The sequence below is a fragment of the Rutidosis leptorrhynchoides genome, chromosome 1, assembly GCF_046630445.1.
Source record: "Rutidosis leptorrhynchoides isolate AG116_Rl617_1_P2 chromosome 1, CSIRO_AGI_Rlap_v1, whole genome shotgun sequence".
Classification (NCBI taxonomy): domain Eukaryota; kingdom Viridiplantae; phylum Streptophyta; class Magnoliopsida; order Asterales; family Asteraceae; genus Rutidosis; species Rutidosis leptorrhynchoides.
Window position 1 is genome coordinate 401,834,880 of NC_092333.1, and position 11,537 is coordinate 401,846,416.

An 11,537-nucleotide genomic window follows, 5' to 3' on the forward strand; every position below is an offset into this window, starting at 1 on the left:
AAAAATATAATTATTACATATATCATAAGTACATCTAAATTTTCTATTTTCATATATCATATCAAAATAACATATATATATATATATATATATATATATATATATATATATATATATATATATATATATATATATATATATATATATATATATATATATATATATATATATATATAACATGTGAATTAATAAATACATTCCTACTTTAATAATTAACATATTATATAATTAATAAACTGGTTGATTACTATTACATGTTGAGTATATGTGTTAATATATACATAAATGATATAGGTTCGTGAATCTAAGGCCAACCCTGCATTGTTCAGTTGTTAAATATCATCATATGTATTTTTACTACAAAATACATTATGGTGAGTTTCATTTACTCCCTTTTTAATTGCTTTGCAATTTAAATTTTTGGGCTGAGAATACATGCGATATTTTATAAATGCTTTACGAAATAGAGACAAGTGATTAAAAATGATATTCTGCGGATTGATGTGCTAGATAATTTAGTTACATGTTATAACAGCATGTAAGCGCGAATCCTAAAGATAGATCTATCGGGCTTAACACCCCCATCATGTAGGCTGCACTAGACATAAGAGCTAGTGGGCGGATGTTTAGTACTTCAAGGATTACTTATACACTTGCGAGTGTACATATCCATCTTTGCGAAGATGACTTATTATACTATTGTTAAGGTTGGTTACTGAGGCCTCAACATAAGCAGAACGGTTTTATACACTTACGAGTGTACATATTGAAGGTATTTCATATGCCCGAGAGACATATTAAATTAATGTGGCTAATATGTTATGATCCAAGTCGGGTCATACCCAATAACAAGCTTACCGACACCTTATAAGTATTTAATCTTAACAATTGGTTCGTTAAGTAAATATGCGACACTTGAACTTTAGAAAATCGGTTTTCTAAAGTATTTTCACTTGAGAAATTATTTGGATAATTTATACATTGAGGAATTAATTATTTAAGGGTTTAAATAATTAAAATGTGTTACATTTTATAAAACGTTTTATAAAAATGTGCAAGTAACAAATAAATGCATGTGTTTACATAATATTTGTTAAACAAATTCCTCTTACAATACCCCACATGGAAGTGGCGGTTTTGGTCTTCCAAGGGAGACAAACCATGCAATCTTTTGTTACTTTTCATATGCACATTCCCTCAAGTGCATGCTAGTATCTAATAACCAAGCTTGACTCATTCTTTAAGTGATATAGTTTCATATACACACAAGATCTCTCTCTTGAGGCTGCTGGCCGAAATTAGTAAGCAACAAAGAAGGGTTCATTAGCTTCGTTTCTAGCTTAATAAGTGTCTTAAAATCCTAACTAATTCAAGGAAGGTGTTGGTGATTGAAAGCTTGAGGTATGCTACACTTGAGGCTTCAAGTTAGAAGCTTTAATTCATTCATATTCATCATCATTAGCTGCTGTCCCTGGTCGAAATTTTCAGCAAATTACAAGGGGTTTCAAGCTTGCTAGACAATGTAGTTAAGGTTCTAAGGTCTAGCTAACTTAAAGCGTGTTGTTGGTGCATCAAAGGCTTGAAGTTCTACATATTTGTTCATCATCTTATAAGCATTTTGGATAGCCCTTAAACTTGTTTTAAGGAGGTATATAACTCTCCCTTTCTTGTTAATTTGTAAGCATGATTTCACAACTTGATCCTATTGGGATTTAACTTTATATTGGTTTAAAGATCAACAAGTTAAATTGGTAATTTCACACTTCCGTTTTGATTATAATCTTAAATGGTTTTAAGAGTTTCAAACTTGTTAAATCCCAACAATGGTATCTAGAGCCGAAGTTATTGAAATATGCTTCGAATTGTTGTTTTAAACCCACTACATTTGCATTCTAAGTACATGCATGAAAGTAGAATGCAAAAATTATCGGGTTTGGGTGGGTGCATGATGAATGCCGAATTGTTTGAGTCCCATAAATGGGTTTGTGCTGTTCTATTTGGTTCATACTTGGTTGTATGTTAATGTTCACAATCTATGCCTTGACCTTGTGTTTGATTGGATGTTTGAATGATTTGTATTATTCATTTGGTATGTAATATTAATTCATTCAATTTGGTTTGTAATAATTATTCATTTGGCATGTAATAATTCATTAATTTGGTTATGTAATTTATTTTATATTTGGCATGTAAAATAGATTAGGTTGTATTTTCATTTTCTAGAGAAAAATGTATTAGGATACATATTTTGTAAAAAATGAAGATGCAAGATGATGAAGACTTGAAGAACACAAGGAGCATATGGATGCAAGGTTAAGTGGGAGATTTGAAATCTCCTACTTTGTATTATTACCCCTTAACCCGGTGACATTTGTTTTCGGCTAAACAAATGTCCACCAAAATGGCTAGATTGTGAACATACTTGTTTTGCATGTGTGGTTGTTTGTTTTTTTATTGTATTGTATATTTGGTTGATACAATTAATCACAAGATAACAACAAGCAAAATGACAATTTAATTGGTTAAATTAGACGTATTAATAACATGCAAAACGACAATTTAGTTGGTTAAATTAAAAGCAACTAAAGACCTTAATAAATGGTTATTAAGAAACAAGAAAAGGATCACATATATATATAAAATGGTTTGTATCAAGTAATTGGCAAAATACAAGACATGAAAGTGGTTTTTCATAAGTATCATACACTAAATGCATGTTGGTGTATGGCATAAAAGTTTTCTCATACTAGAATAAACGAAAACTTAAAATCCCTTTTACAAACAAGCTAAACAATTTAACACCATCCTTTTGTGAGACACTTAAACATATTAGGGAACTCATGATGGGATAAAGGTCACCTAACCGTCATGAACAAACTAATGTGGTTAAGGTGAATTTGACATGCTTGTGGGATAAAGGTCACCTAACCACTTGTATGTTAAGTTTACACGTTTACACAAGTAGGACGACTTGATTTGGGAATCATGAACTTAGGGTCACCGAAGCATGAGGAACAAATAGGCGTTGATGGGATAAATATGCCATGCAAAAGGATTGCATGATTCCATACTCTAGAAGTTGCAAATGGATTGCAATTGTCATATAATGACTACCTAGCTAAATCAAATGACGGGATAAAGGTCACCTAACCAGAATTTGGTTTACCGTTGGATTCTAGAATTTAATATATCAATTGAATTTAAAGGGTATTGAATGTTAAATTGAAATTGATACTTAAACGAACTTTGTTAAATTTTGTAGATGGCCGCCAATAATAACAACAACATTCCAAACGCACCAATCAACTTTAATAACCTATCATTGAGGTCCATCCTCGAAAAGGAAAATAACTCCCAATCCGTTTCATCTAATGTACAAAAGATGAAAAGCCTCATTGATCGATTGCACCGTCTCAACTGTCCTGTGTCTAATGAATTAACCACGGACCTTATCCACAACTCTTTGTCAAAAGGTTTGACACATGCGTGTTGAATTACAGCATGAATGATTGGGATAAGAGCATTGGTGAATTACATGCCATGCTAAGGACGGATGAATCAAGCATGGGTAAAAAGGCTTCACCCATGCTCATGATCAAAGAAGGTGGATCCAAGGATGAATCCTCTTCTAAGCCAAAGGTGGCTAAGAAGAAAGGACCCACCTACAAGGGCAAAGGAAAAGGGAAGTTGGTTGCCTCAACCAACAACACTAAATCGCAAAAGGTTGCCAGACAAGCAAACCCCAAGGAAGATCCGTGCTTTGGTTGCGGTGTGATAGGTCACTGGAAACACAACTGCCCGGTCTACCTAAAGGAGTTGAATGCAAAGAGGGATGCAGGGCAAACCTCAGGTAATGTATACATGATATACGTTGAGCTTAGTATTACTTCTTCTAATACATGGGCATTAGACACAGGATGTGGAACTCATATTTGCAATTCATTGCAAGGGTTCATAAGAAGTAAAATAAATACGGGAACAACAAGTCTCTACATGGGAAATGGTGCAAAGGTACACGTAAAAGCTCAAGGAGACCTTGTTTTAAAGCTACCAAGTGGTTTGGAGCTTATATTGAAAAATGTTTTGTATGCACCGGATTTAACACGAAACATTATTTCTGTTTCCCGTTTAAGACTATGTGGTTTTAATCTTAATTTTATTAATGATGATATCCATGTTTCTTTGAATGATATGTTCTATTTTAAGGCCTCGTCTTTGAATGTTTCATGATAACACATCATTCGATAGCTCAATATACCAAGCAAACACCAAGAAGCTCAAAAGGGATTTGAGTGATTCCTACTTATGGCATTGTCGCCTTGGTCACATAAACAAGAATCGAATGCATACACTTCAAAAGAATGGTATTTTAAAATCAAGTGAGCTGGATTCATTTGATGTATGTGAATATTGTTTACAAGGAAAAATGACTAAAGCACCTTTCAAAGGGACCTATGAAAGGGCTAAAGACTTATTAGGATTAATACATTCGGATGTATGTGGACCTTTTAAGCCCATGACTAAGAATGGTGAAAGGTACTTCGTTACTTTCATTGATGACTTCAGTCGTTTCGGATATGTCTACTTATTAAGACACAAGGATGTAACTTTTGAAGCATTCAAAGAATATCAAAACGATGTACAAAATCAACTCAACAAGACAATTAAGGTACTTCGTACCGATAGAGGAGGTGAATACCTCAGCGATGCCTTCCAGGATCATCTTAGAAATTGTGGGATTATCTCACAACTTACTCCACCCGGTACACCCCAGCTTAATGGAGTGTCTGAGAGGAGAAACCGAACCCTAATGGATATGGTTCGATCTATGATGGCAAGAAGCTCATTACCTCTATCATTTTGGGGTTATTGTCTAAGCTCCGCGGCTCGTATTCTAAATATGGCCCCAACTAAGAAAGTGGAACGAACTCCTCATGAGATGTGGTTTGGAAAACCTCCATCTCTATCATACTTAAAGGTATGGGGATGTGAAGCTTACCCTAAGCATTAAGTCCCTAATAAGTTGAATGCTCGATCTACGAAGTGTATCTTCATAGGATATCCCAAGGATGATATGGGATACTATTTCTATGATCCATCCGAGCAGAATGTATTTGTTGCTCGGAAGGCTGAATTCCTTGAAACTAAGTTCCTTATGGAAGGTAATAGTGAAAGGAAGATAGATATTGAAGAGGTTCAAGATCAAGTAGATGATACATAATTGGTTGACACAAGCACTCAACATGAAAATGTTGAGAATGATCACATGTGTGATCAAAGTATACAAAACGTTCATAGATCTGGTAGGATTAGTAATCCTCCTGAGAGATATGGATTTCTCGTGGATGGTTGCTATACGGTTGATTTGGATGAACCAACAAACTACCAAGATGCTTTATCACGGATTGATAAAGATAAATGGCAGGAAGCCATGAAAGCTGAAATGCAATCCATGTATGACAACCAAGTTTGGGAATTGGTTATACAACCTACTAGCTCCAAGTTAGTTGATTGTAAATGGATTTTCAAGAAGAAAACCGACATACATGGAAACTTAGATACATACAAAGCTAGACTTGTAGCAAAAGGTTTCACTCAAACTCAAGGGGTTGATTATGATGAAACTTTTTCACCTGTAGCAATGCTAAAGTCTATCAGGATATTATTTGCCATTGCTGCACATTATGATTATGAGATATGGCAAATGGATGTCAAAACTGCTTTCCTAAATGGATATCTTGAGGAAGATGTCTATATGGTTCAGCCTAAAGGTTTTGTTGATCCAAAGCATCCTGAAAAAGTATTTAAACTAAAGAAGTCAATCTACGGACTAAAACAAGCTTCAAGAATGTGGAATCATCGTTTTAATGAGGAAGCCAAGAAATTTGGCTTCATTAAAAATGGTGACGAAGCTTGTGTATACAAGAAAGCTAGTGGGAGCACCGTCATGTTCCATGTACTATATGTGGATGATATATTATTATTTGGAAATGATATTCCGCAAATGCAAGGAGTTAAGGCTTGGCTAAGTAGCTGCTTCTCCATTAAGGATATTGGAGAAGCAAAATACATATTGGGGATTGGGATCTACAGGGATAGATCCAAGATATTGATAGGTTTGAATCAAAGTGCATACATTGAAAAGGTCTTGAAAAGGTTCAAGATGGAGGACTCTAAGAGAGGTTTGGTACCTATTCAAAGAGGAACACTTCTCAGTTCATCTCAGTACCCCACCACAAAAGATGAATAGGAGAGAATGAAGAATGTCCCATACGCGTCTGCTATTGGGTCAATCATGTATGCAATGATATGTACTAGACCGGATGTGTCATGCGCTCTTAGCTTGACAACTAGATACCAGAATAACCCAGGAAATAGTCATTGAATTGCTGTTAAAAGTATATTGAAATACCTTAGGAGGACTAAGGATATGTTTCTTATATACGGGTCTGATGAGGAGGATCTCGCTGTAAAAGGTTACGTGGACGCAAGCTTCCAAACTGATCGAGACGATTCTCGATCACAATCCGGTTATGTCTTTACATTAAATGGAGGTGCAGTCTCTTGGAAGAGTTCAAAACAAGATGTTGTTGGATTATCCACTACAGATTCAGAGTACATTGCCGCCTCATTGGCAGCTCAGGAAGCTGCATGGATGAAGAAATTCATCGACGACTTAGGAGTGGTCCCTACCATTCAATACCCTCTTGAGATCTTTTGTGACAACGAGGGTGCGATTGCTCAAATCAAGGAACCCCGTGCTCACCAAAAGACCCGTCACATTGAGCGAAGATTCAACTACATTAGGGATGAAGTTGAAAAGGGAAAGATATGTATTCACAAAGTTCACACAAATCTTAATATAGCGGATCCACTCACGAAGCTCTTACATGGAGCAAAACATGAAGGACATGTTTGTGCATTAGGGCTTCGATATTCTAGTGATTGGTCATGATCTGTTTTAAGTACTGTAACGGAACGAAATGATTCAAACTCATTAATATAATTATGGTTTAATTTATTTTGAGTTAAGTTCCTATTTTGCATATTTTATCCATGAATAAGCTATTATTCTAAATTTCGTAGTCAATCACATTTGTGGGAATGAGTGTGAGGTTTGACTATTATGAACTTGGATTGGTAAACATTCACGGAATGAATGTGGGGCAAGGTTGCTACCAAGGTTCATAGATATTTGTGGGATACAAATATTGGAAGACCCGCTCTCAAGATTTACTGTATGGAGCCTTTGTGGTTGATCACATGTTATATTGAATAAAGGCGAATATCATCGTATCCTCTGACCTGAGATACATATTGAGTCCTGATATTCACCAAGTATTATGCCTTGATTCTTTCCTTCGCTATTCTGAAATATGGTAGTACATAAGGAAGAGCTCACGTATAATACAAAGTGTGTATCTAGGACGTATGTAGTCAAGATGGAATTTATCCCTCTTATTCGTTGAGAGTCTGATGTCTAAGGCCTGACAAAGTTAAATTTATAAAAGAGTGGTCACTCTGTATCTCTTGGATTTGACATGACATCTAGGATGAAAGGATATAATGAAAGATTCACCTATATATATATATATTCGAGTTGGGTACTCGAAAGGGATGATGTTATTGAATGGCACAAAGTCATAGCATGTTGGGGGTGATGGATGGTAGTTAGGCTGTACCCATCACTTGCATTAATTTCTTATGTTTCTCGTGCAAGTGGGAGATTGAAGGTATTTCATATGCCCGAGAGACATATTAAATTAATGTGGCTAATATGTTATGATCCAAGTCGGGTCATACCCAATTACAAGCTTACCGACACCTTATAAGTATTTAATCTTAACGATTGGTTCGTTAAGTAAATACGCGACACTTGAACTTTAGAAAATCAGTTTTCTAAAGTATTTTCACTTGAGAAATTATTTGGATAATTTATACATTGAGGAATTAATTATTTAAGGGTTTAAATAATTAAAATGTGTTACATTTTATAAAAGGTTTTATAAAAATGTGCAAGTAACAAATAAATGCATGTGTTTACATAATATTTGTTAAACAAATTCCTTTTACAATACCCCACATGGAAGTGGCGGTTTTGGTCTTCCAAGGGAGACAAACCATGCAATCTTTTGTTACTTTTCATATGCACATTCCCTCAAGTGCATGCTAGTCTCTAATAACCAAGCTTGACTCATTCTTTAAGTGATATAGTTTCATATACACACAAGATCTCTCTCTTGAGGCTGCTGGTCGAAATCAGTAAGCAACAAAGAAGGGTTCATTAGCTTGGTTTCTAGCTTAATAAGTGTCTTAAAATCCTAACTAATTCAAGGAAGGTGTTGGTGATTGAAAGCTTGGGGTATGCTACACTTGAGGCTTCAAGTTAGAAGCTTTAATTCATTCATATTCATCATCATTAGCTGCTGTCCCTGGTCGAAATGTTTAGCAAATTACAAGGGGTTTCAAGCTTGCTAGACAAGGTAGTTAAGGTTCTAAGGTCTAGCTAACTTAAAGCGTGTTGTTGGTGCATCAAAGGCTTGAAGTTCTACATATTTGTTCATCATCTTATAAGCATTTTGGACAGCCCTTAAACTTGTTTTAAGGAGGTATATAACTCTCCCTTTCTTGTTAATTTGTAAGCATGATTTCACAACTTGATCCTATTGGGATTTAACTTTATATTGGTTTAAAGATCAACAAGTTAAATTGGTAATTTCACGCTTCAGTTTTGATTATAATCTTAAATGGTTTTAAGAGTTTCAAACTTGTTAAATCCCAACACATATATTTATAAACGGAAATCTTGTGGTCTATTAATATATTAAAATGATTGTTATGATAAACCTATGAACTCACCAACCTTTTGGTTGACATTTTTAAGCATGTTTATTCTCAGGTATGAAAGAAATATTCCGCTGTGCATTTGCTCATATTAGAGATATTACTTGGAGTCATTCATGGTATATTTAGGTTGAATACCTCGCAATGGGACCAGATGTTGATGACTTCGTCCAGGTGGATTAGGACGGGTCATCACAACGACTGACATTTGCGTATTACTTCTGCAGAATCTCTGTACATCGATGGCAGTAATATTCGAGCCGCATTATTTTGGACGTAACTGTTTTGTGTCCTAAGTGCAAAGCGCACATTCCCTCGTGCACTTCCCGTATGATTGACTCCGCTTAAGTTGGATTAAGACACCGCAAATGAGGTCCTAAGAAAGACTTTCTATATAGAATTCCCTTGTCTAAAAGATACACTGGTGCATTCATCTTAATCTTTCTTGCTTCACTTGAATCTATCGGTAATGTACCTTTGTTTAGAAATTCTATTATTGGTGTCATCCAACTCTGCTCCTCTTCTTCAACTGCGACCGAAACACTGCCTTCTTCAATAGATTTGACTTTAACTTCTTCAACCCAAATTTCTTTCTTAAAATGATTGAATGTTAATGCGGCTAACTTACTAAGCGCATCCACCTTTTTATTCATCGTTCTTGAAACCTGAGTTATCTGGAATAAATTGAAGTCCACTGCCAGCTCTTGCACAAGTTTTAGGTATTTTTGCATCGACTCATCATGTGCTTCGAATATTCCATTAAATTGTTTTACGACTAATTGTGAATCAACATATACTGATAGTTCTTTTATCTCTAGATATTTTGCTACCCACATTCCAGATAACAACGCTTCATACTCAGCTTCATTGTTTGTGATGGGGAAGCTAAATCGCAGCGCAAAGGTATATTATTCTCCCTCTGGACTTTTTAGGACTATGCCTGCCCCTGCGCCTTCTGGACCACAAGCCCTATCTATGTGCATTTCCCACAACTGTTCGGGCGGAGGTGGTATTTCTTTTGATTCATGAGAGACTTCGATATCTCCGGCTGTTTAAGCCTGATAATCTGCTAGGACTTGTCCTTTTACCGCTCTTCTTGGTGAGAAGCTTATCTAATGCTATTCCAATTCAATAGCCCATTTGGCCATGCAACCAGAATTTTCTGGTTTATATAGCACATGCTCAACAAGTATCAGCGAATGTAAATTTGCTAGAATTTATCAAGCAATTTTATGTTTGTTGACAACACATTGTTGTTTGTCATACCTGCTTTATTGGATGATCTGTTAGGACCATTATTGGATGCGCTTGGAAATATCTCCTTAAGCGTCTAGTAGTATGCACGAGTGCATAAACCATTTTTTCAATTGCAGAATATTTTAATTCGCTCCCTGTTAAAGCTTTGCTAACAAAATATACAGGCATTTGCACCTGTTCGCACAACATAATTATATAATTTTAAATGCCTATTGATTGAAAATTAGTTATTTTTAAATCTATAGTGCGTACCTGTCCCCTGTTCGCTATCAATACTGAACTTATTGCTTCTTTCGATGCTGCTAAGTATAGTATCAACGTTTCTCCCGCAATCGGCGCAGTTATTGTTGGCAACTCTTTCAGCAAATTTTTCATTTCCTGAAACTCCGCTTCTGCCTCCTCCGTCCACTTGAAATTCATTTTCTTTAAGCAATTCTTCAGTGTCCTAAAAAAGGGGGGTGATCTTTCTGCGGATTTTGATAAAAACCTTGTTAATGCCGCCAACTTACCCGTTAAACTTTGCACCTCCTTTTTATTTCTAGGTGACGGCATATTCTCAATTGCCTCTATTTTCTTTGGATTTGCACGTATCCCGTGCTCAGTTATTATATGACTAAGAAACTTTCCTTCTTCTTCTCCAAAACTGCACTTTGACGGGTTGAGCTTCATATTAATCTTTCTTAACGATGCAAACGTTTCTAATATGTCTTCCAACAGACCTTGCTCTATTGTGCTCTTTATGACTAAGTCATCAACGTATGCTTCTAAATTTCTGCCAATCTGACCTTTGAAAGCCTCGTCTATTACGCATTGGTACGTTTCTCCAGCGTTTTTAAAACCAAATGGCATCTTGGTATAGCAATATATACCCTGGCTTATGTGAAAAGCAGTTTTATCCTCATCGTCTGCTGCCATCTGTATCTGATGGTATCCTTTGTACGCATCCAAAAAACATTTGTATCAGAAGCCAGCTAACGACTCAACTTTCCAGTCTATTTCTGGTAGAGGATAATTGTCTTTGGGACATACTTTATTGATATTCGTGAAGTCAACACACATGCGCCAAGACCCGTTAGGCTTTTTTACCAGTACAGGGTTTGCTACCCATGTTTGGTACCTTACTTCTCGTAATATGTTTGCTTTGACCAACTTATCGACTTCTGCCTTCAACCATTCGCTTCTTTCTGGTTCCATGCCACGTTTCTTTTATCGCACTGGCGTCAAACTTGGATTTACATTGAGTTTATGCTCAGCAATTTCTCTTGGCACGCCCGTCATGTCCGCTTATTTCCATGCAAAGACATCCGTATTAGAAGCTAATATGTTACGAAACTTAAATTTTGTCTCATCGGACAATCCTCCGCCGATTTTAATTTTTTGTTCTGGATGTCGCGGATTTGCGATGATCATGCAGCTTCGAAGCTGCTCTGCCTCAC

The 11,537-nt window shown here is 35.9% G+C and overlaps 1 protein-coding gene across 1 annotated transcript; it reads right to left on the bottom strand.

Annotated features, from left to right (window-relative positions):
• Positions 1-9,188: 9,188 nt before the first annotated feature.
• Positions 9,189-9,680, bottom strand: LOC139901373 (uncharacterized). The gene has a single exon (XM_071884096.1). The coding sequence runs from the start codon at positions 9,678-9,680 to the stop codon at positions 9,189-9,191; it is 492 nt and encodes a 163-aa protein (XP_071740197.1).
• Positions 9,681-11,537: the final 1,857 nt, after the last annotated feature.

What these genes read in the sequence shown, in the direction of transcription:
- LOC139901373 (XM_071884096.1), bottom strand. Translation starts at nt 9,680, where the DNA reads ATGTGGGTAGCAAAATATCTAGAGATAAAAGAACTATCAGTATATGTT.